The following is a 25296-nucleotide window of genomic DNA, read 5'->3' on the forward strand; positions in this document are numbered from 1 at the left end:
AGTGCCCACAGGGGCCAACCTCCACAAAGCAGCTCATACACTGTGAGCAGAGCTAATTCTCCCAGCTAATAAGCGTGGGGATCAATCCCACCCTCGAACAACTCAAAAGTAATTAAAGATCAACTTCAATAGTGACACCTCTGGAACACAAGGGACAGGAGAATAGGGAGACTGCAATCCGAATATAAAGAAAGGACACATACTACACAAGACCATCTAGCAACGACTTAGAGATGTAGATGATCTATGTAATACATTGAAGCAATCACAAAGCAACAGCCAGAATGAGGAAACACAGAAACATGTCCCAAAAAAGATCAGAAGAAACCTCTAGAAATGGAACTAAATAGAACAGAGGCATCCAAACTATTAGAGACTGATTTTAGAACACTGGTGATAAGGAACTTAGTGAGAACATACAGAAAGACAGAGAAATCATAAAAAAACAATCAGTTAGAACTGAAGAATATAATAACTGAAATGAAGAACACACTCGAAGGAATCACCAAATTAGATGAAGCAGAGAACTGCATTAGCAATTTAGAAGACAAGATAGCAGAAGTCACCCAATTGGAACAACAAAAAGAAACAAGAATAAGAAACAAGAATAAAAAACAATAAAAACAGTTTAAGACACCTGTGGGACAACATCAAGCGCAACAATATTCACATCATAGGAATACCAGAAGGAGAAGAGAAGCAGCAAGGAATCAAGAACATATTTAAAGGAATAAGGACCAAAAACTTCCCTACCCTGGTGAAGGAAATCGACATAAGCCCAGTAAGTGCAGAATTCCAAACAATATGAACCCAAACTGGCCCCACCAAGACACATTATAGTTAAAATGCCAAAGGTTAAGACAAAAAGAGAATCCTAAAAGCAGCAAGAGAAAGACAGTGGGTAACATACAAGGGAACTCCTATAAGACTATCAGCTGACTTTTCTACAGGCCAAGCCAGAAGGGAGTAGCAGGAAATATTCAAAGTGATGAAAACCAAAGGCCTACATCCAAGATTACTCTACCCAGTAAGGCTATCACTTAAAATTGAAGGAGCAATAAAGTGCTTCTCAGAAAAGAATAAGCTAAAGGAATTCATTACCACCAAAGCAGCACTGCGTGAAATGTTAAAAGGGCTCTTTTTAAACAATAGAAAGGGGAAAACTAACAAAAGAAGACCAGAATTACTAATAATAAAATGGCAATAAATACAGTGGTACCTCATTATTTGAACAGCTCCGTTGATGAACATTTTGGTTTACAAACGCCATAAGTTTTATGGATCTATGGTATCATTAGACAGTAAAATTCATGTTAAATTTGCAGTTTTAGAGGTTGATTTTAAAGGTGTGGAATGGGTGAACCCATTTTGCATTACTTTCTATGGTTTGTGCCTCGTTTTCGAATGTTTCAGAACTCTAACAGTCTTTTGGAACAGATTACGTTAAAAAACCAAGGTACCACTGTACATACATATCAATAATAATTTTAAATGTGAATGGGCTAAATCAAAAGACATAGAGTGGCTGAATGGATAAGAAAACGGGACCCATGCATATGCTGTTTACAAGAGACTCATCTCAGATCAAAATACACACACAGACTGAAAGTAAAGGGATGGAATAAAATATTTCACGCAAATGGAAACGAGAAAAAATCTGAGGTGGCAATACTTATTTCGGACAAAATAGCCTTTAAAACGCAGACAACAATAAAAGACAAAAAAGGGCACTACATAATAGTAAAGGAATTGATCCAACAAAAGGACATACCCCTAGTAAACATCTATGCACCCAACATAGGAGCTCCTGAATATATAAAACAGTTTATGACCGAAATAAAGTCAGAGATTAACAGTAGCACTGTCATACTATGGGACTTCAACACCCTGTTTATCACCAATGGACAGATCCTCCAGACAGAAAATCAACACGGAAACAGTGGCCGTAAGTGACATTTTAGACCAGTTGAATTTAATCGATATTTTTAGATCATTTCCCCCCAAAGCAGAATATACATTCTTCTCAAGTGCACATGAAACATTTTCCAAGATAAACCACATGCTAGGCCACAAAACAAGTCTCAATAAATTTAAGAAGACTGAAATCATACCAAGTGTCCTCTCTGACCATCATGCTATGAAATTAGAAATCAATTATAAAAAGAAATCCAGAAAACACACAAATACATGGAGGCTGAATGACATGTTAATAATAGTGAGTGGGTCAATAATGAGATCAAGGAAGAAATCAAAAGATACCTCGAGACAAACGAAAATGAAAACAGAACTACCCAAAAGTCTATGGGATGCAGCGAAAGCAGTCCTAAGAGGGAAATTCATAGCAATACAGGCCTATCCAAAGAAATAAGAAAATTTCAAATCAACAGACTACCTTTACACCTAAGGAAATTGGAAAAAGAAGAGCAAAACAAGCCCAAAGGAAGTATAGTAAGGAAATAATAAAGATCAGAGCAGAAGCAAATGAAATAGGGACCCAAAACCAATATAAAAGATCAATGAAACCAAGAGCTAGTTTTTTTGAAAAGATAAACAAAATCAATAAACTCTTAGCCAGAGTCAACAAGAAAAAGAGGGGACCTAAATTAATAAAATCAGGAATGAAAGAGGAGAAGTGACAATAGATACCACAGAAATACAGAAAATTTTAAGAAAATACTACGAGCAACTATGTGCCAACGAACTAGACAATCTGGAAGAAATGGATACATTTCTAGAAGTATACAATCTTCCAAGACTGAATCAAGAAGAAACAGAAACTGAACAGACCAATTACTACCAAAGAAATTGAATCAGTAATCAACAAGCTCCCAACACAAGTCCTGGATCACATGGCTTCACAGGTGAATTTTACAAAACATTCAAAGAAGAATTAACACCTATTCTCCTCAAATATTCCAAAAAATCCAGAAGGAGGGAAGGCTCCCAAGCACATTTTACAAGGTCACTATTACTCTGATGCCAAAACCAGACAAAGACATTATAAAAAAGAAAACTACAGGCCGATATCCCTAATGAACATAGATGCAAAAATCCTCAGCAAAATACTAGCAAACCGGATTCAGCAACACATTAAAAAGATCATATACCATGATCAAGTGGGATTCATTCCTGGTATGCGAGGTTGGTTCAATACCCACAAATCAATTAATGTAATACACCACATTAACAAAATGAAAACTAACAATCATATAATATCAATAGATGCAGCATTTGATAAAATCTAGCAGCCATTTATGATAGAAACTCTTGGTAAAGTGGGAATAGAGGGATCATATTTCAACATAAGGGCCACATATGATAAACCCACAGCTAACATCATACTCAACAGGGAAAGGCTAAAACCTTTCCCCTTAAGATCAGGAACAAGACAAGGCTGCCCACTTTCACCACTTTTATTCAACATAGTTCTGGAAGTTCTAGCCACAGCAATCAGACAAGAAAAAGAAATAAAAGGCATCCAAATTGGAACAAAGGAAGTAAAACTGTCATTATACGCAGATTACATGATACTACGTATAGGGAACCCCAAAGACTCCACCAAAAAACTATTAGAACGAATAAATAAATTTAGTAAAGTTGGAGGATACAAAATTAATATTCAGAAATCAGTTGTATTTGTATCACCAATAATAAACTATCAGAAGGGGAAATCAAGAAATCAATCCCATTTACAATTGCTTCAAAAACAATAAAATACCCAGGAATAAATTTAACCAAAGAAGTAAAAGACCTGTACTCAGAAAATTATAAGACACTGAAGAGAGAAATCAAAGATACAAATAAATGAAAACATATACCATTTTCATGGATAAGAAGAATTAACATAATTCTTATGAACAATTAATTATATGTAAAATGTCAATATTACCTAAGGCAATATATAATCAACGCAATTCCTATCAAACTACCAACGACATTTTTCTCAGATATAGAACATATAATCCTAAAATTTATATGGAATCATAAATGATGCCGAATAGCCATGGCAATCTTGAGAAATAAGAACAAAGTGGGAGGTATCACACTACCCAACATCAAATCATACTACCGTGTTTCCCTGAAAATACGACCTAGCCGGACAATCAGCTCTAATGCATCTTTTGGAGCAAAAATTAATGTAAAACCCAGTCTCATTTTACTACAATGTAAGACCCAGTCTTATATAATGTAAGACCGGGTCTTATAAAAATTTTTGCTCCAAAAGACGCATTAGAGCTGATGGTCCGGCTAGGTCTTATTTTCAAGGAAACAGGGTTGGCTATAGTAATCAAAACACTGTGGTACTAGTATAAAAACAGACACACAGATCAATGGAACAGAATAGAGAACCCAGAAATAAATCCATTCATATATGGTCATTTAATCTATGACAATGGAAGCAAGAATTTACATTAAAGACAGTCCCAAGTGGTGTTGGGAAAACTGGACAGACACATGCAAAAAAATGAAACTGGACCACCTCCTTATGCCATATACAAGAACAAATTCAAAATGGATTAAAAACTTAAATGTGAGACCCAAAACCATAAAAGTCCTAGAAGAAAATATAGGTAGAAAATTTGCAGACATTACCCTAATATTTTTACTGATATATCCCCTTGGGCAAGGGAAGTAAAATAAAAAATAAATATATGGGATTACATTAAACTAAAAAGTTTTTTCACAGCAAAGAAAACCATCAATGAAATAAAAAGGCAGCCCACTGAATGGGAGAAGATATTTGCCAGTGATACATCTGATAAGGGGTTAATATCAAAAATTTATAAAACACTCATTCAACTCAACACCAAAAAAACAAACAACCCAATTAAAAAATGGGCAGAGGACATGAAGAGACATTTTTCTAAAGAGGACATACAGATGGCCAACAGACATATGAAAAAATGCTCAACCTCACTAATAATTAGAGAAATGCAAATAAAACCCACCATGAGATACCACCTCACTCAGGTCAGAATGGCTATCATCAATAAATCAACAAACAACAAGTGCTGGCAAGGCTGTAGAGAAAAGGAAACGCTGGTGCACTGTTGGTGGGACTGTAGATTGGTGCAACCACTATGGAAATCAATATGGAGGTATTTCAAGAAACTGGAAATGGTACTACCTTATGACCCAGCAATTCCATTCTTAGGTATCTATCCAGAGAAATCGAAGATGCTAATTTGAAAAAATATATGCACCATTATGTTTATTGCAGCGCTATATACAATAGCCAAAACTTGAAAACTACTGAAATATGATCGGTTGATGACTATGGATTAAGAAACTGTGGTACATTTATACAATGGAGTATTACTTGGCTATAAAGAATGAAACCTTACCATTTGTATTGATATTGATGGATCTAGAAAACATTATGCTAAGTGGAATAAGTCAGTCGGAGAAAGACAAATACCGTACGATCTCACTTATATGTGGAATCTAAAGAACTGAATAAATGAGCAAAGTAAACAGAAATAGTCTCAGAGATATAGAGGAAAAAACTGATGGTTGCTGGAAGGGAGGGGGTAGGGATGAGGGAAAAGAGGAAGGGATTAAAAAGCATAAACTGGTAACTACAATATTGCCATGGGAATATGAAAGACAGTTTGGGAAATATAATCAATAATGTTGTAAAGATTTTATAGGGTTTCAGATGGGCACATGTCTTATTAGGGCAACCACTTCATGAACTGTGTAGATGCTTGACCACTGCACTGTACATGTGAAGCAGAAGCTGAGTAATACTGTATGTCAATTATAATTTAATATACATATATAGGCACAGAATACGAAGTACAGCATAGGGAATAGAGTCAGTGGCAGTATAATAGATATATAAGATGTCAGAGGGGCAACAGATTGGGGGAGGAGGGTTATCACTTTGTGAGGGGTGAAATATCTAACTATTATATTGTTTTGTACACCTGAAACAACAACAACAAAAATATGCACAGGCCTGTATCTATGAAAGGAATTTGGTTCATAGTTAAAAACCTCCTACATCCAGGTCCAAGTAGTTTCACTGGTGAATTCTACCAAAATTTAAGAAATATTACCATTATACAAACTTTTCCAGAAAACAGTCCCTAATGCCAGTTTTTCTGTGGTACTAAAACCAAAGATACAGGAAGAAAAAAACTATAAACCAGTATCCCTCAGGATGCAAAAATCCTTAACATTTTAGCAAAATGAATCCAGGAATACATAAAGAAGACAAAATACTATGACCAAGTGGTGTTTAGTTAACATTTGAAGATCAATTAATATAAATCACCATTTAAACAGACTTTAAAAGAATCGTATGATAATCTCAACAGCTACACAAACATCACCCAACAAAATCAACAACCATTTTGAATAAAAACACAGCAAACTAGGAATAGAAAGAAGGGTACTTCTCAACCTGATAAAAAAGCATCTAAAAAACTAGCAGCTAACATCATATTTAATGATGAAACACTTGACGCTTTTTGGGATGATAAACGCGTTCTATATCTTGATTGTGGAAATGCTTATGATGCTAAGAGTTATCAAAACATACTGTACCATTAAAATTGGTGAATTTTATTGTATCAATAAAGTTGATTTTAAAAATCCACCATAATTTCTTTGGGGTTGTTTAAAAAGTTTAGTTCTTTAAACAAGAATGTTGCTTATAATAATAAAAGTATTGCTCATTTATATCACTGTGTCTAAGGATTCATAAACAATCAAATACAACTTCTAAGTAATAGGTATCTGATATATATTTAAATTATTACAAGTTGAACCTTAAATAGAAGATAGCTCTGCTACAGTCCATATTGAGAATTCAATATTGAACGCTTAAGAAAGTGGGAATTTCTGCTAAAACTGATCAGCATTAATCAGTAATGTAACCAAACAATATACTATAATAACAAAAGAACTAGCTTTAACCTTTTATATAACTATTCTTGTGGTCTTATCTTACAGTATATTTCTCAAAAAGCGCTTAAACATATAAATTACCTGTCAGCTGACTGACCTAATTCAAATTGTGCTAAGAATTGGACTAAAATTTCCTTTTATCTTACACTTGAAATTCTCTCATGTTCCTGAAACCAAATCAGTCAACTACCATCAAAATATTCAAGAAATGGGTATTTTTAATTATAAAAATAAAAGTATAAAATGGTACCCATTATTACTTCAAGTATTTTCTAACTGCTCAGTCATACCCATAAGGTCTAATTATATTACTAGAGAAAAATGAGTATTCTTTAAGCTCAAAGCAGGAAGCTAATATCCTAAGAACATTTGCATTTCTGCTCTGCTAAATATGGACAGGAATAGAGACAAGAAATTTGCCTTTTACATATTTTGTTGAAGGAAAAACAAATGACTATGGGCGTAGCCAAATGAAGGCTCTATAAACTAAAACTTATTAATGGAAGGGAGAAGATATTTCAACTATAATACTAGTAGATAACAAGTATTAACCCATATTTCCACTCCTTTATTAAAACTGAAAGTCAGCACTTCTTGCCAGACAACCCAGTATGAATAGAACTTAGCTGATAATCAGACTAAAAGTAACATGTACACCTGAGTAAAAATGAGATCAAATTTTTAGATAGGATGTGTCCTAGTTTGTTTTTTAAATAATGCTTATTTATCAAAGGAGATCATTAAGAACAAATAACGCTAAAATGGAATTAGCTCATGTTTTCAAACCATTAACTCTGCAGTCCATTCAATCACTAAGGTTTCATGGTTAACTCACACTTACTTTAAATGCACATAAACACTATTAACAGTCTACCTTAATTCCTCAACTCCGACTAGTCCAACCCTCAGATAATGGTTTACATTGGACAAAGTAAACGTGAAAATGTAAGCGGGCTTGTTTTTAAAATAGTGAGGATATGTACACACTCCTTAAAAATACACCTCAAACCACATAAACCACATGAGTTAGTGCTGCTAAATAAATAGTAACATTCCAAACTGCCTTTCATTCATAAATATTGCTGAGTTTTAAGAGAAAAAATCATGTGTAAAGTGAATAAGAAAATTTACTTAAAAACATTGAAACTTTCAAATTATAGATTCAAATTACAACTATGTATGATTAAATAGCATAATTTAATATCAAGTTATTCTACATTCCAGAATAAGGTAAATTCAACACTTTATCATTTGACTTAGCCAATCTTTAAAGAGAACTCCAACAAGTGCATTACTGGCCAACAACAAAACTTCTTTCAAATATCAGATGGTTACATCTAGAGTTAATACTGAAGGCAATCCTAATAATGAGAACTATACATCTCTTTCAAAACTTAGCTTTAATGAATCATGAGCATTTGACGAACTGTTGGTGTAGCAGAAGTGAAATTTTAAATCAAATCTCTTTCAATATTTCTATCCTACCTGTATCTTCAATAAATTCCACACATTTTTCAACAAATAGTGGTATGGGCTTCTCAGCTGTAACCAGATCCTGGAGGGGCATCCCAAAGTAATTACTTTCCCAATTTCTACGTGTTGGTGGATTGAAGTTCTTAGTTTTCTTTCTCTGCTGTAAAAAAACATATTCAAGTTAAAACTATTAAATTAAAATTAACTTCCTTCGGAATAACATTAGTATTGAGCAATATAAATACATGTGTTATTTTTTTTAAATCAAAGAAATATTTAAACACTACATTCTAACCATGTCCATCAATATGGGGCTCATTAGTAAATTCTGCTAGAAGCAGCAACTTGAGCAATGGAAAGAGACAAAAGTGAACAGAGAAAACATGGCTGACTAGAAAAAAATGTTCACTTTGGAAAATAATAAGAAACTGAGTAATTAAGGGATTTAGAAAAGATTTTCAGTGCCTATGCAAAGAAAAAACTAGGAGTACGCAATGCTCAATTCACTTTAGGTGTGGTCTGTACAGCTATATTTATAAAAACATAATATAGCTTTTTTTTTTAAAGATTTTATTGGGGAAGGGGAACAGGACTTTATTGAGGAACAGTGTGTATTTCCAGGACTTTTTTCCAAGTCAAGTTGTTGTCCTTTCCGTCTTAGTTGTGGAGGGTGCAGCTCAGCTCCAGTTGCCGTTGCTAGTTGCAGGGGGCGCAGCCCACAGTCCCTTGCGGAGCCCACCATCCCTTGCGGGACTCGAGGAATCGAACTAGCAACCTTGTGGTTGAGAGCCCACTGGCCCATGTGGGAATCGAACCAGCAGCTTTCGGAGTTAGGAGCACGGAGCTCCAACCGCCTGAGCCACGGGGCCGGCTTTAATTATTGATTATATAGCTTTAATTATTGATTATACAATGAAGCTATGTAACTCGATAAACTTTTAGTCCCATCATTTGTCCCCTATCTTCCCATTTTCCTCCCATCTACTGACTCGATTTCTTAATTAGAAATAATTTTCATAAGTCATGGATAAAACATTTTCACAATAGTAAAAACAAAATTAAATAAGAATTTTCAGTTTATGTTCAATCTAGCATTGGGAGAAAGTGGGTTAACTAGGGAGTGATGTCTCAAAAACCTAAGTGCTATCTGAATTTCAACTGCTGAGGAGACTCTCAGTCAGTCTTTCTGGAGCAGGGCATAGTAAGCATCTTCATAGATAACTATTGTGCACCCTCAGTTGAGAATCTCTGAAATATAGGAAAATGAGGAAGTTTTCAGAAATTCAAAGATGTTAGAGCACTTTTATTGACAGCGCTTGTTCCGTTTCCAGTCCAATTTTATTTACAAATTTGTATTTTCTCTGGTATAACTATAACAAATCTGTTATTTTTCGTATCATTCCTGACTAAAAACAGGATAAAAATATACCATTTCTAATTAAAATGGTGTGTCTGTGGGGGAAGGAATACAGGCAGAGCTTTCAATGCCTAAAGCACCAATCATCTTAATTTCCTATTGTTTCTGGAGAGTCTCTCCTTTGGATGGATTCCCCCATGTACAGAGGGTGCCAAAAAAATGTATACACATTTTAAGAAAACTATTAAAATTGTAACTCAATATTTACCAATAGCAAAAGATGAATACAAGTCACTTTTGACTTCTGCAATTACAAGAGGTGCTCAATGCGGTTACCATCAGTGTCCAGACACTTCTGATTATGGCGAACTACTGCTTGAGTAACGTTGACCAAAGTGTCCACTTATATACATTTTCATTTTTTTGGCACCTCTGGTATTCTTTCAAGTCTCTGGATATCTTAAATAATTAAGTCCTTTCTTCATTTCAATTTTAGGCTGCTCCACCTAACAAACCTCCAGGGCTCATGAAATCCATTTTCTAAATCCTCATATACTATCATCACTCTCTGGTAATATAGATTACATACACTATAACCAAATGTCTGGAATATTGCCAACAAAACCTTCAAGTGTTTGATCTAGCTCAAAAATTAACCTACCAAATCAAGTAGTATGGATCCTTTCTCCTTAAATGATCCTTCCACTACCACCACCACCAAATCAGAACAATGTGTAAGGAAGTAGAAATGAAGAGACTATAATTTCAAAGCTGATGTAGGGATACACTGGCCAAAGCCTTTTTCTCAGGAGCACTAAGGTATGTTTTAGCCAGCAAACCATTTGATTAGAAAAATGAAAAGTGAAGCAAATTTTTTGAGAGAGGTAATACAGTGGTGAAAAGAATGTATGAGGTAGATTAATGAAAACAATGCCTAGTCTATGGCAAGAGCAACAGCGAGAGATAAAAATATTTTAACAGTCTGCAATGCCACCTCAAGAACACAAAAGTTTTAAGATAAGTAAGCTAGCTAGTCCTAACTGTTCTAATCATCTCTGTAGAAATCCTATTAACATTGCCCCTTAGCAACCAATCTAAACTCTCAGATGACTCTGAAATCATTCCACACTTACTTACCATTCAGATTATGGGGGAGAGGTAAGTGTAAACTTTATCTAAGTAGCCCTTAAATACTTGATTAAAATTGGGGAGTGGAGACAGGGAAGCAAAATAATGTTGATTCTCTGGCATATGCTCAGGGAATATTCTCCAGGGTCCATAAAGTTACAAGGGCAAGTTATTTAATTCTGTAGTTACATCAAGATTCAGAGCTAGTAATCTAAGGTAATGAAAGGCTAAGTTGCTTATATCATGGAATTTCCGGCAAACTATTAAGGGGTAATTTACTAACAGAACTGTCCTGATAGTCAAGTTGTAATGGGGGGGAAGGCATAAAAAGCTTATGTGACTTTTAATTTTTCTAATAATTGACACTGCTAAAAAAAATTCTACACAGAAAAAGTTTTGGATTAGACATTCCTGCAGTAGCTTTATGATGAACAAAAATGTATACAATTCTTTTTTTCTATAAGTGATAGCTCTTAAGCAGCAGAATCACTTCAGGGAGTTCTTTTAAAACGTGAATTTTGAATAACTCTACATAATCATGATACACACCTCCTTGGTTAAGAGTTGATCTATAACTACAAATTTATACCAATTCAAAATGATTTATATAAATTTAAAATCTATTTCATAAATTAAACTATCTAAGGCTAGATGATTACAACTGCTATAAAATGTCACCAAGATATTCTGAAATGCAAAAAAAAGATGAGAAGTATGGTTTTTGGTCATTTATAGTTTATAGTCAACCGTTAGTCAGAAATGGAGCCCCCAATTAAATAATTGTGCCAGCTGGAAAATGAGATCTGATTTATGATAATCCAACTTTTCATTCACCACATTTACACATATCTTAATTTCTACCTAAATGCAAATGCCTACAGTCTGTCTTTCTGGCTACTTAAGCAAATCACATGTCTTGAAAAGTATATCCGCAATAAAATAAACATTCCATCACAAATAACGTAAACAACATTATCAATTAAGTGTCTAGCAGATATTAAAAACTATTAGCACAAGTAAACAGGACCAGGAAAAGGTAAATAAATAGCTCTTTCCAGAAACTGCTTTCCCACTTCAGCAACAGTAAGTGGGCATCTAAGCATATATCCTCAAATGAATATTAAGTGGGATATCTAAGCAATATCCTCAAATAAATATTATGATCAATAACATTTACAAAAAGACAATACTCAACTGCTTCATTTGCAACCAACGAACTCAAGAACCTTAAGTAGCAAAAAGCAGTTGACAAAGTTTTTAAAGAATCAATCCAGGAAACAAGAAAATATGGACTTCTTTATTCTCGTAAATTTAAGATGGGATTGTTGAAATAAGAGATTTTTTAAAAATGAGACAACAGGAGGTAAAGAAACTGAAGGAAAAAACCCATTAAAGAAATGAAAACCTCTTTGGTAAAATACTTGAAAAGATCAGAAAAAAGTGGCAAAGATCAGAATTCATCTTTCTGCTGTATCACTCCTATGACATGCACCAAAAAAATATTCTTTAGCTCTCATTTTAAAAAGAAGTCTCAATTTCCCTCTCCCTTTCAGCTACTTGCCCCATAACGCTACTCCCTTTTGCTGACAAATTCTGAAGAAGTCATCTGTACTCGATGTCTCCAATTCCCCTCCTTCCATTCCCTCTTACATGTACTCAAATTAGTCTATCACCCTCATCACTCCACTAAATCTGTTCTAATTAAGGTCACCAATGATTGTTTTGCTCTTATCTTACCTGACCTTTCAACAGTCACTCGTGACTGGACTTTCAGGACACCATCTCTATTACCTCACTCACTCTTCCCCTTACTAGTTTTCTTTGCTAGTCCTTCCTCGCCAAACTTGTAATGTTGAGACCACCCCAGACCTCAGTAACTGATTGACTCTTTTTCTCAGCATCTATATTTACCCTCTTGGTAATGTTATCCATATGCTGATAACCCAAATTGTACTTCCAGCTCAGCTCTTTCTGACCTCTAGACTTATCTGAAACATTTTACCTAACGTCTTCACTTGAATGTCTAAAACGTTATCTTTCTCAACATGTGCAAAACTGAACTCCAGATGATTTCCTTAAAATGTGCTCTATCTGCAATCTTCTCCATCTCAGCTGCTGGTAACACCATCCTTTATGTTGCTCGAGCTAAAAATCTTAGGAGTCATCCTGGTCCCTCTTTCTCTCACTCCCTACTTCCAACTGTCAAGCAAATATGTTAGTTATAGAATCTAACTACTACTTAACCATCTTCACTGCTAACTCTATGGTCCACAAGCTATCACTTCACACATCTAGATTATTTCATCGACAACTCAATCCACCGTCCCCGCAACCATTTCTACCACCATTCCCCCTACAGACCTTTCTCAACCAAGCAAAATGATACTGCCTCCAAAATAATGGCCTGCAAGGCCACACACAATCTGCATGTGTGGAACTCTCCCTCGCTAAATTCTGACCTCATTTACCTCCACTTTCCTCATCATCTACTCCCTTCTTCCAGCCACATGGCCTATTTGCTTTTTGAACATGTCAGACAGACTCCTGCCTTAGGACATTTGCACTGGTTATTCCCTTTAGCTTCTCAATGAGGTCTACACTGACTACCCTATTAAAAATTGCAATCTTACTGCCTGTATTTCTCTAGCTCCTATCCTATACTCCCAATCTCTCTTACGTTGCTTTCTCTACCCACAACACTATGTAATTTGCTCATGTACTATTATTTATTTAAGCTCCACACAAGGGCAGGGATTTTTATCTGCTTTGTTCATCAACATACTTCAAAGATCTGAAACACCGTCTGTGAAAATGAAAAAAGTACAAAGATAATCAAGATCTCTCCTGAAATAATAAACTTAATTTGTAGATTAATCTCATCATGTACTAGGAAAGATAAACAACAAATAGGAGTGAACCATCAAGTTACAGACATACCATACTGAACTCAGGAAGCTTCTTTAATCTTTAATGCCTCCAGGCAGAAGAAATCAATAACCAACAAGTGAGGGTAAATACCAGGCTAGCCTCAAAGTTTTCACGAAAACTGGGAAGACAGAAGACTCATCTATAGGAATGTTTATAGGAAAAGGATGTGTCAGGAATTCTTTACTTGGCCAATATATCACTCAGATACGAGTAAGAAACACCTATAGATTTTAATTCTCAAATATGTAAAAATTAATATTTAAAGTACAGTACTCAAATTCCTTCTGAAAAATGTCCAACACATGATGAAACATCATCAATAATAAAGCCATATTTGGAGAATCTGTGCTTTGAAAAATATAAGAAATTAGCATTGCAACTATTAAAGATAAAACTAATTCTAAGTTCCAATGGTATGGCTGTTAAATATAATCTACTCTACAATTTAGAGGTAAAGCTTCAAAATGTAAAAATAATGATGTGCTATGGTGGGGGATTAGGATAATAAACTGAAATAGAGGTTCAATACAAATTTAAGGATAAAAATAAGCAGCACACAAACTAATAGTTCATTTTTCTATTTTTCTTTTTTGCTACTGATAAAGAATAAATATAGAAAACAAAAAAAAACCCAAACTGAAACTTATAAAAACAAATATAAATGGAATAATATCAGCTAATCTAATAGATTCGCAGACTAATAGAGTCTTAGGTACAAACCTAAATCTGATTATCCACATGCCTTAAACAAAGAGACTCCTCTAAGAGTTGAAACTAAAAGGATGGGCTCTTCCAACTCGACTTTGACCTACAGCGCCTGGAAGGAGCTGGCAGGCCCAGCAGTGTCCGGGCTCTCCCGGCAGATGCGATGCTTCAGTACATCTGTGGTCAAGCCATTTACCAAGCTTGTGAAGCCACCTGCTCAGGTATATGGTATCAAAGGTTGCTATGCCACTGCTCTATATTCTGGTGCACTTAAACAGAAAAAACTGGAACAAATAGAAAAGGAATTGTTGAGAGTAGCACAAATCTTGAAGGAATCCAAAAATGGCTGCTTCAATTGTGAATCCCTATCTAAAGCATTCCATTAAAGTGAAAAACCTAAATGAGATGAGACAAAAGAGAGAGGTTTTCTCCCCTCAGATTCAACCTGATCAATTTGCTTGCTGAAAATGGTCACTTGAACAATACCCCTGGAGTCATTTCCGCCTTTTTTACCATGATGAGTGTGCACCGTGGCGAAGTACCTTGCTCAGTTACTATCGCATTTCCTTCAGATGTAGCCACTCTTTCTTAATTAAACGGTGCTGAAGAGCTTCCTAAATAAAAATCAGCTACTGGAACTAGAAGTTAAGATTGATCCATCAATCATGGGAGGAATGACTGTCCGTATTGGAGAAAAATATGTTGATTATGTCTGCAAAAACCAAGATTCAGAAGCTGAGCAGGGTTATGCAAGAGGTTTTCCTAAAGCACTGATTTTCTGTCAGGGAAAAATTCTTAAACTTGGAGCAACAATAAAATGCTTCCTGAATGGGGGGGGGGAGGGGAAGGATGTTAAAGAAATAGAACAAAATCATCAGATTTGTATAGAAGCACAAAAGATCCCAAATAGCCAAAGCAATCCTAAGAAAAAAGAACAAAGCCAGAGATACCACACTCCCTGACTTCAAATTATACTACAAAGCAACAATGATCAAAACAGCATGGTACTGGCAGGAAAGCAGACACACAGACCAATGGAACAGAAATGAGAGCCCAGAAATAAACCCACACATATATGGGCAAATAATTTTCGACAAATGAGCCAAAAACATTTAATGGAGAAAAGTAAGCCTCTTCAATAAATGGTGCTGGGAAAATTGGAAAGTCACATGCAAAAGAATGAAACTGGACCATATTTGTCACTATTCACAAAAATTACCTCAAAATGGATAAAAGACCTATATATAAGACGTGAAACAATAAAATACGTAGAAGAAAACATAGGTACTAAGTGTATGGACCTTAGTCTTAGGATTTCATGAATCTGACCTCAAGGCAAGGGAAGTAAAAGCAAAACTAAATGAATGGGACTATGTCAAACTCAAAAGCTTCTGCACAGCAAAAGAAACCATCAACAAAACAAAAAGCAACCAACCAAAAGAGAGAAGACATTTGCAAACACCTCCAATAAAGAGTTAATTCCGAAAATATAAAGAGCTCATACAACTCAACAACAACAAGAAACAAACAATCCAATTAAAAACTGGGCAGAGGACCTGAACAGACACTTCTCTCAAGAAGACATACAAATGGCCAACAGATATATGAAAAGATGCTCAACTTGACCAGCTATTAGGGAAATGCCAATCAAAACCACACTGTATACAAGCTCACACCTGTCAGAATGGCTATTATCAACAAGACAACTAATAACAAGTGTTGGAGAAGTTGTAGAGAAAAAGGAATCCTCAGTCACTGCTGGTGGGAATGTAAATTGGTACAACCACTGTGGAAAACAGTATGGAGGTTCCTCAAAAAAACAGAGTTATCATATAAAAACAGAGTTATCATATCAATCTCTTTTCTGGGTATCTACCTGAAAATATCGAAAACATTTATTCGTAAAGATATATGTATCCCTATGTTCACTGCAGCATTATTCACAGTGGCCAAAACATGGAAACTGAAGCATCCTTCAATAGATGACTGGATAAAGATGTGGTACATATGTACAATGGAATGCTACTCAGCCATATGATGAAATAGTGCCATGTGCAACATGATGAATGGATTTTGAGAATATCATGCTAAGCGAAATAAGTCAGATGGAAAAAGTCAAGAAGTACATGATTTCACTAATATGTGGGATATAAAACTGAAAGCAACAAATGAACAAACAAACAAAAACTCATAGATACAGACAACAGTATGGTGATTACCAGAGGGAAAAGGGGCTAGGCAGAAGGTAGATAAAGGTAAAGGGGGTCAAATATATGGTGATGGAGATCTGACTTTGGGTGGTGAATACATAATGCAACATATAGATTATGTATTAATAGTACTATACACTTGAAATGTATATAATTTTATTAACCAATGTCATACCAATAAATTTAATAAAATTTTTAAAAAGGATGGCAAAAGTAATGACTTCTTGTTTTTAAAAGAGCAACATTGCTGTTAAATATCATTAACATTGATGTTCTCTTCAAGGCAGAAAGCTTTGACTGCACAGAGTTAACCCTACCCTCATCCCTTTTCCCCTACAGCTTCATTGGGTCTCTCCCAAATTATTCTGATGAATGTATAAATACTCTCTAGTTGCTGCTCCAATTCTTGCTCCCTTTCACAACAATTCTTGATGATGTCATCTACACCTACTACCCCTACTTTTCACATTCCATTCAACCTATTTTCATCTGGCGTTCTCTTCCATTCCACTAAACTGCTTGTCAAGATCAGATACTTCTGTACTATCAAATCAAAAAGTTTTCTCTCTGTCCTTCCTGAGGTCGTAGCAACATTCTTTGACTACTTCTCCTCCTTAAACACATGCTCTCTTGGCTCCCATGTCACTCACTACTCTTCACAAGTTTTTCCTCTTTATTCACCAAGGATTCCTTTCCCAGCTTTATCTGCCAACACCTCTTCCTGGTCTACTCAAACTTAGTTCTGAACCCTCCCTTCTTCTCTAGATGTACTCTCCCCTTACATGAATTTATCTAATATCATAGCTTTAAATCCTTTTATATCCTGATAACTTTTCTTCTGAGCACCAGATTCATACTTCTAACTTTAATACTTCCCCTGGGATGTCAACACAGATATTTTAAACATAACATAGAAAGTACAAACAGATGTCTCGATTCCACCTGGCCTGAAACTTTTCACCTTTAGTCATCATTATCTCAGTAAACATACCCAGTTGCTTAAACCATAAATTAAGAGTCAACCTTGATTTTCCCTTTTCCTTTACTATCCACAGCTAATGCCTGCAAAGCCTGTTGGTATGACTTCCCAAATACTATCTAGAATATGTTCACTTTTCCCATTTTTGATACCTGTACCTGGCACAATATAGCACATGGTGGATGCTCAGTAAACACTGACAGAAGCAAAAAGAACTATAAACAGGAGCCAGGGAAAGCTTCTACCATGTAATATTTCTGTTAATAAATAAACAAAGTATTGTTGGTTTATTTACCAATTTATGCAGTTTCATTATACCTAATTACTCATTCCTATGGGAGTCACTATACAGGTATCCTAAGCTTAGACATCCAAACCTAATAAAATCAGGATTCATGCAAAATAATGATTACTTATAAAATTACAAGAAAAATTAAACAGCCAACTCTATGTGAATTCATTTGGATATGAAGTGATATACTTTCAACAGTGTGTAAGAAATGAGCACTTACTGTGTGCGTAACATCATGCTAGGTACTGTGCAGGATACAAGAATCAGTGAAGTAAAATTAAATGCCCTCAAGAAACAGATAATCTATTATGAAGGAAAAAACATCTCATTATCAGTCATTTAATTAAAAGGACATACAAAATAGTGTATGATTAAGTGTCAAAATAATCAGATGTAAGGCTTAAACCCAGACTTCAAAAAGTAGAACTTATAAAGCAAGACATGACGTCAGAGACCTTTTAGGAATTTAGAAAGAATCTGGTCTGTAAGTCATTCACTCATCTAAACATTTGGGTGCCTACTATATTTCAGCCTAAATACTCAGAAATTACTAGAAACTGCCATTTACTTACTGTTCACTATACATTAGGTACTTGTTAATAGTATATGCATAATCTAATCATCGCAACAGCTCTGAGGTAGTTATGGTTTTGCATCTATTTCAACATACCTGGAACTATAAAGTATCTATAGAAATAAATAATGAGGGTAGAAAGGTAGGCATGGGCCACATCACAAATGGCTGTAAGTGCCTAAATAAGGAACTTGAACTTTATACAGAGGCTACAAATTTAATTTGTAGAGAGATTAAGTACTTCTATTACTCATATCCCCAGAAAGTACCATACAAGAATAGTTTGAAGCGAATGAATTGGAGACACAGAAACTCAGTTTAAAGGTTTCTACACCATCAATGCTGATGAGGACATGGAGAAACTGGATCTTTACATATTGCTGGTGGGAATTTAAAATAGTACATCATTCTAGAAAACAGGCAGTTTCTTATTAAGATGAAATATGAATCAAATATATGGTGATGGAAAGAGAACTGACTCTGGGTGGTGAACACATAATGTGATGTGTGGATGATATATTACAGAATTGTACACCTGAAATCCATGTAGTTTTACTAACAATTGTGACTCCAATAAACTTTAATTGAATAAAAATGACTAAATATGAAATTACCATTTGACCCAGCAACTGCACTCCTAGGTTTAAGAAATGAAAATTTATGTTCATATAAAAATCTGCACTCGATTGTTCACAGCAACTTTTTTCATAATAGCCCCAAACCAGAAACAACACAGATGTCATTCAACAGGTTAAAAAACTGTACTATACCCATATACGGAATATTACTCAACAATAAAAAGGGACAAACTATTGATTTATGCAACAACTTGACTGAATCTCAAGGGAATTATACTGAAAGAAAAAAAATCAACCCCAGAAAGTTACATACTGCCTGATCCCATTTATACATCATTCTGGAACTGGCAAAATTATAAAACAACAAAATGGAAAACAAATTAATGGTTGCCAAGGGTAATGTATGGAAGGGAATGAGAAGGGAGAGTGTGGCTATAAAAGGTAAACAGGAGGGATCTGTTGGTGACAGAACTGTTTTGCATCTTGATTGTGGTGGTAGATACACAAACCTACATATGAAAAATTGCACGGAACTATAAAAACATCTAATACATGGTGATGGAAAGAGAAGTGACTCTGGGTGGTGAACACACAATGTGAGATATAGATGATGTATTACAGAATTGTACACCTGAAATCTATGTAAGTTTACTAACAATTGTCACCCCAATAAACTTAAAAAACAACAAAAAAGAACTAAATACAAACACAAATGAGTACAAGTAAAACTGGGAAAATCTAAATTTAAGATCTGTGGGTCATATTAATGTCAACACCCTGTTGTAATCTTGTACTATAATTTTGCAAGATGTTACTTTTGTGGGAAACTGGGCAAAAGGTGCATGGGATCTCTCTGCATTATCTTATGGTATGTCAATATACAATTATCTCTAATTAAAATGACTTTAAAATAGCTTATTGGAATAATTTAAGTAAAAAGTTATGACAATCTCAAGTACAACTGTGACAATGAAATGAAACTGTACTTTACAGCAGAATAAAAATCAGCTAAGTAGAACAAACAGCAATTGCCTGCAGCTTTGCCCCACAGTAGCTTCTTCCTGAAAATATATTCTTACCCAAATATGGTGAGGACAGGGAAGTAAAATCTATGACGTATGAGGAAAAACCTGCCTTTCCTAATGAAGCAGGTACAAACATGACTTGTATGAATTACTTCTAGAATCTCACAGGAAATTTCCTTAAAGACCACATTCTGCTATACAGGGTTTCTCAACTTCAGTATGATTGACATTTTGGGTTGCATAACCCTTTGTTGTGGGATATCACTTAGGAATTTGAGGTAGCTTAGCAGAATTCCTGGCCTCTACCCAATGGGTACCAGTAGCAAAACTCCCCATCCCAGTTGTAACAGCCAAAAATGTTTCCAGACATTGTCAGATGCTTCCTGGAGAGCAGAATTGACCCTGTGGAGAACCACTGTGCTGGGATAACAAAAACAAGGACCAAGAACTCAAGTTTGGGAGATGGCCACAGATGTATTTTGAGAAGTCTGAGGATTTTAATTTTAAAATAGATTAATACATAACTCAAAACTGAGAAACACTAATGTCAGGTACACAAAAATGAAGAATCATTAACTGCCCTCAAAAAGCTTACAATGTAGTAAGAAAAACAAAACTTATTAAACTACAAAGCAATAAAACTACTTGAGGTGGGAGGAGTTAAGTATTACACCACTGCATAACATCAGTATAAGAAAGAAGTCTTTCATGGGAGCCAGGATTCCATGAAGGTTTATTTAACCTTTTTTAGAAGTCTATAAAAGCTGTAGGTGCTAGATGAGAGTCCAAACACACTTTGAAAATCTAAGATGTTGTGAAGGCTCTTTCATACCCTTTAAGCTAATGCTAGGTGAAAAGAGGGAGAGAAAATAATTGAAGGGTAAATAAATGTCTGGTTTCCTGTATACACCAACAAACTGGTTCTAGCATTGATTCATCTCTAAGACGACATCGTCATACTAAGCATTTCAACATATATTACCTACCTGGCAGGTATTTTATTAATGTCATTAACAACTTCACGAACAAAAAAACACACCTGGAGTCACCTAGAAAGGGTCCTAGCAAAACACCTAGCTATTCAACTGAATAATGGGTGGATTTCTTCCCAGGTTCTCCAAATACATACTTTAAAATGAATTCAAATGAAAATAAGTTTTATATTACACCCAGCATTTCCCTCTTAAAACCAGTGTTTCTCCCTTTGCTTCCCATCTCATCTGTTAGGTACTTTCTTTTACTCTAATGGTTGCCAATCAGAGCATCAGCAAAGAATGACAAATTTCAGGGTGTCTTCCTCCTCCCTAACATCAACAGAGGTTCTTAAGCTAGAGTCCTTAAAACTCCAATAAAATTTTGTGCATGTGCATTTTTCCAGGGAAAATACTAAACCTGTCCAAGTTTTTAAAGATTATGAACAATTTCAAAAAAGCCCAAAACAATTACTTTATACATAAAATATGCAAGATGTACCTTTTATTTGGACAAACTTAGATAAAAATCACAAGATCACTTTTGTCCCAACCTTATATTTTGCTCTAAGAATTGGAAACATCAAAAATTCCTGCCCTCTTTACTGAGGACTCTTTTACAACATAATTGAGATGACAAGAAAACATTACAGAACTAGAAATTATAAAACTACACCTATTATAGAAATAACTCTTCTTGGACTATGTAATGTAGGACAATATGTCATATACCAAATACTGGAGTACATAAAATTGACAACCCTATAAACTTATCTGTAAGTCTTGTAATAGTAACAATCATTCACCGATTTAAAATTATAATAAGAACACAATATGTTGTAGGAGTTAAATGCCTCCTTGACATATTAACTAAATACATTCTAAGAATTGTAATTTTGCAGAAATAGAAGTAATTTCAATAATTTGTGCTATGTCCCGTTTTGTTCAACATTCAGTATACTGCTATGAAAGCTAAGGAAAAAAGCTTAAATAGAAGGCCACACTGAAGAAATTTACATTTGCTTTTAAATTAGTGAAAACAAGCATACCTCTGACCCAATCAGTTAAATGAAGTCTCATTAGAATACATGAATCAGAAATATACTTTAAAAACTGACCACCTAGTTGCATTTCAATCTCAAGCTGAAATGTAATATATCGTGGTCGAACAGATAGCACAGGAAAGACATAGCAAATACTAAAATATAAGCAGATGAACTAATCAGAGTCAGTTTTGGGGACGCAGAGAAAAAACCGAGAGTGGTTAGATGGGTGTGTGGGAGGGGGTTGGGGATAAGGGGAAAGGTGAAGGGATTTGGAAGCAGCTGGTAAGAAAGGAGCAAGATGGCCTCAGGGATTTTTTTTTTTGAAAATTAATTTGGGGAAGGTATTCTATAATGTTGTAAAGATTTTGTTGGGTATCCGATGGACATGCGTCCTATTTGGGAGACCACCTCAGGGATACTGTGGATACCTGATCATGGCATTGTACATCAGAAGCTAAACATTAATGAATGCCAACTATAATTTTATATATATAATGTGATGGTTCAGTGTGAGGTCGGAGGGATAGTGGATGGGGGGAGGGGGGTTCACAGTATGAGGGATATAAATGATGAACGTCTAAGTATTACCTTGTTTTGTACACCTGAAACTAATAAATAAATTAATTAATTAAAAAAATAAAAAATAAAAATAAAAAAAATAAAATATAAGCAGAAATACATTATATATCCATACTTATGTAATACCATAAATTGATGTAGCCAGCACCAGAAAAGCTACTAAAGAAACCAATTCTAATTTTGTGAAAAATTTTACAAACACCATATATATAATCAATCAGATGTAGGCCTATTCATAACTAAGTCATTCCTGTATCTTAGCTTCAGTGTTCAGGCATAGTGGGCATTCAGGAAGACGCTTGTTGAATAAAATGACAAGTTTCTTGAGTCAAAATAAACTTATTAAACAAACACATAAACTGTTCTTTTATTACTACTGCAAAAACAAAACCATATACTAATACTGACTTCAACTGATCACAATATAATATACTATGCTATGGAGATCAATTATAAACAAGATAGAAAAAATTCTGGTCATCACTGTTTGGTTAACAGTATTTTTAAAAAGGCATTTTACTTAATAAAGACTGAGGTTCTAGAAGTCAGAGGTCAAATAATTCTAAACCGAAGATTTACTACATTCTAAAGGATCTACCATATTCAGGTCCCAATTCACTATTTGCTAATATTAAATTAACATCTTATGACTCAACATACATATATATATCTCTATCTATCTATATACATATATCTATATATATATACACATACAGATATCTATCTCTTCAGTTCTTTAAAGAAAACACACCATTTTGGTATTCTTCCCCAAACACGTTCCAAAACCCTATTACAATAGCTAAAGCAGCAGAATTTAAACCCAGGGTTTAGTAAGAAAGGAGCAGTAAAATAAATACACATGGACTGAACGGAACATTTGAGAATAAAATAGGAATTTGTAGTTGCTAATATAAATAAGAGGATGAAAAAAATTCAAGATCTGAAAACAAGATAGGAAAACAATTTAAAATGCTGAAAATGAAAATCATCAGAAGACCAGCTTGCTCTAATGCACCATGAAATTCACCAAGTATTTTACTATTTGCTGTCTGAATCAAGCTGATAGCACTGAAATAGAAACTGAAGAAAAAATAAACTAGCTTAAACACAGGTACCTCACTTCATTGAACAGATGTGTTAAACACTGGTGATTTTATCAACACAACTAAAAATTTCTCATTCAGTTCATTGTCTCAAAGCAGTTTTTTAAAACAGTTATAGGTTATAAAATCAATTCAGTAGGTCACAATCAGAACTTTTTCTCACAGTAATAGACTAGAAAATAAAAATATATACAGTAGAGGTTAAGTATTGTTTTGTGAGATTTCATCTATGCAGAAATATTTACATGTATAAATGGGTCATAATTAAAAACAAATTCTCACTGATGGTTGTAATCAAGAAATGTCTTTGAAGGTTTTCTTCCTACAACAAACACTAAACTCATTTTGGAGTATAGAATCAAAGACAATAGGTCAAATATATGGTGATGAAGAACTGACTGGATGGTGAGCACACAATGTGAAATATAGATGATGTATTACAGAATTGCACACCTGAAATCTATGTAACTTTACTAACAATTGCCACCCGAATAAACTTTAATTAAAAAAAAAAGAATCAAAGATAATCAAGCATAAAGCCTCTGATTGGCAGAAATAACAACTAAAGCAAGTTTAAGAGAAACAGATCTCTGAGCCTTCCTTAGATGCCACTGTTGCCCAAAAGCTATGATTTTCTGTGTCTGAGAAAGGACTCCTAGACTATGGCTCCCATCTTGGAACCAAAGAGTGAAGGTAAACAGAATGAACTTAATAATAGCCTTTACTGAGCACTAGTATGTGCCAGGCACTTGAGACACATATTCCAATTTCTAGCACAATTCCATAATAGTATTATACAGATGCTCCTCAACTTATGATGGGGTTACATCCTGTTAAACCCATTGTGAGTTGAAAATATCACAAGTCGAAAATGTACTTAAATACACTCAAAGTACTGAACATCATAGCTTAGCCTAGCCTACCTTAAACAAGCTCACAACACAATATCCAAAAAACACTGGCAACACAGTACACTGTAAAGTATCAATTGTTAGCCCTTGTAACCACGTGCCTAATTGGGAGCAGCAGCTTGACGCCACTGCCCAGCATTGTAAGAGTATTGTACTTCATATCACTAACCCTGGAAAAGATCAAAATTCAAAATTAGAAGTATGGTTTCTACCGAACATGTATTGCTTCAAAAAGTCAAAAAATCCTAAATCGAACCATTGTAAATCAGGGATCATCTGTTATTCCTAATTTACAGGTGAAGAATCAGCTAAGAAAGGATAAGTGGTTTATTCTTACCCTCCACCTACTGTTCTTAAGGATCAGCACGACTTGGTCATTCAAAACTGGCAGTTCCTCAAGGCTCTGTTAGGCACTTCTTTGTCTTCACTCCATAGGTCACTTCACCTATTACCACCCCTACTACATTGTCTCCTAAATATATATCTCCAACTCAGACCTCTCCTCTGAGAACCCATATATCT

The 25296-nt window shown here is 34.8% G+C and overlaps 1 protein-coding gene and 1 pseudogene across 8 annotated transcripts in view; one reads left to right on the forward strand and one right to left on the reverse strand.

Annotated features, from left to right (window-relative positions):
• ARHGAP5 (Rho GTPase activating protein 5) overlaps positions 1-25296 on the reverse strand; it is a 110759-nt gene that overhangs the window by 32792 nt on the left and 52671 nt on the right. For 5 of the 7 annotated variants that reach the window (XM_081047426.1, XM_081047425.1, XM_081047427.1 and 2 more), the window contains one exon: positions 8401-8548. In XM_081047426.1, the coding sequence (XP_080903552.1) occupies positions 8401-8548 (148 nt within the window). The remainder of the gene's footprint in view (positions 1-8400; positions 8549-25296) is intronic. The other 2 variants (XM_081047429.1, XM_081047428.1) reach the window with 1 other exon arrangement.
• On the forward strand, positions 14584-15280 carry LOC308497476 (ATP synthase subunit O, mitochondrial-like; annotated as a pseudogene). The gene has a single exon. The product of its transcript is annotated as an ATP synthase subunit O, mitochondrial-like (transcript).

Source organism: Rhinolophus hipposideros, assembly GCF_964194185.1.
Source record: "Rhinolophus hipposideros genome assembly, chromosome: 5".
In the NCBI taxonomy this organism is placed as follows: domain Eukaryota; kingdom Metazoa; phylum Chordata; class Mammalia; order Chiroptera; family Rhinolophidae; genus Rhinolophus; species Rhinolophus hipposideros.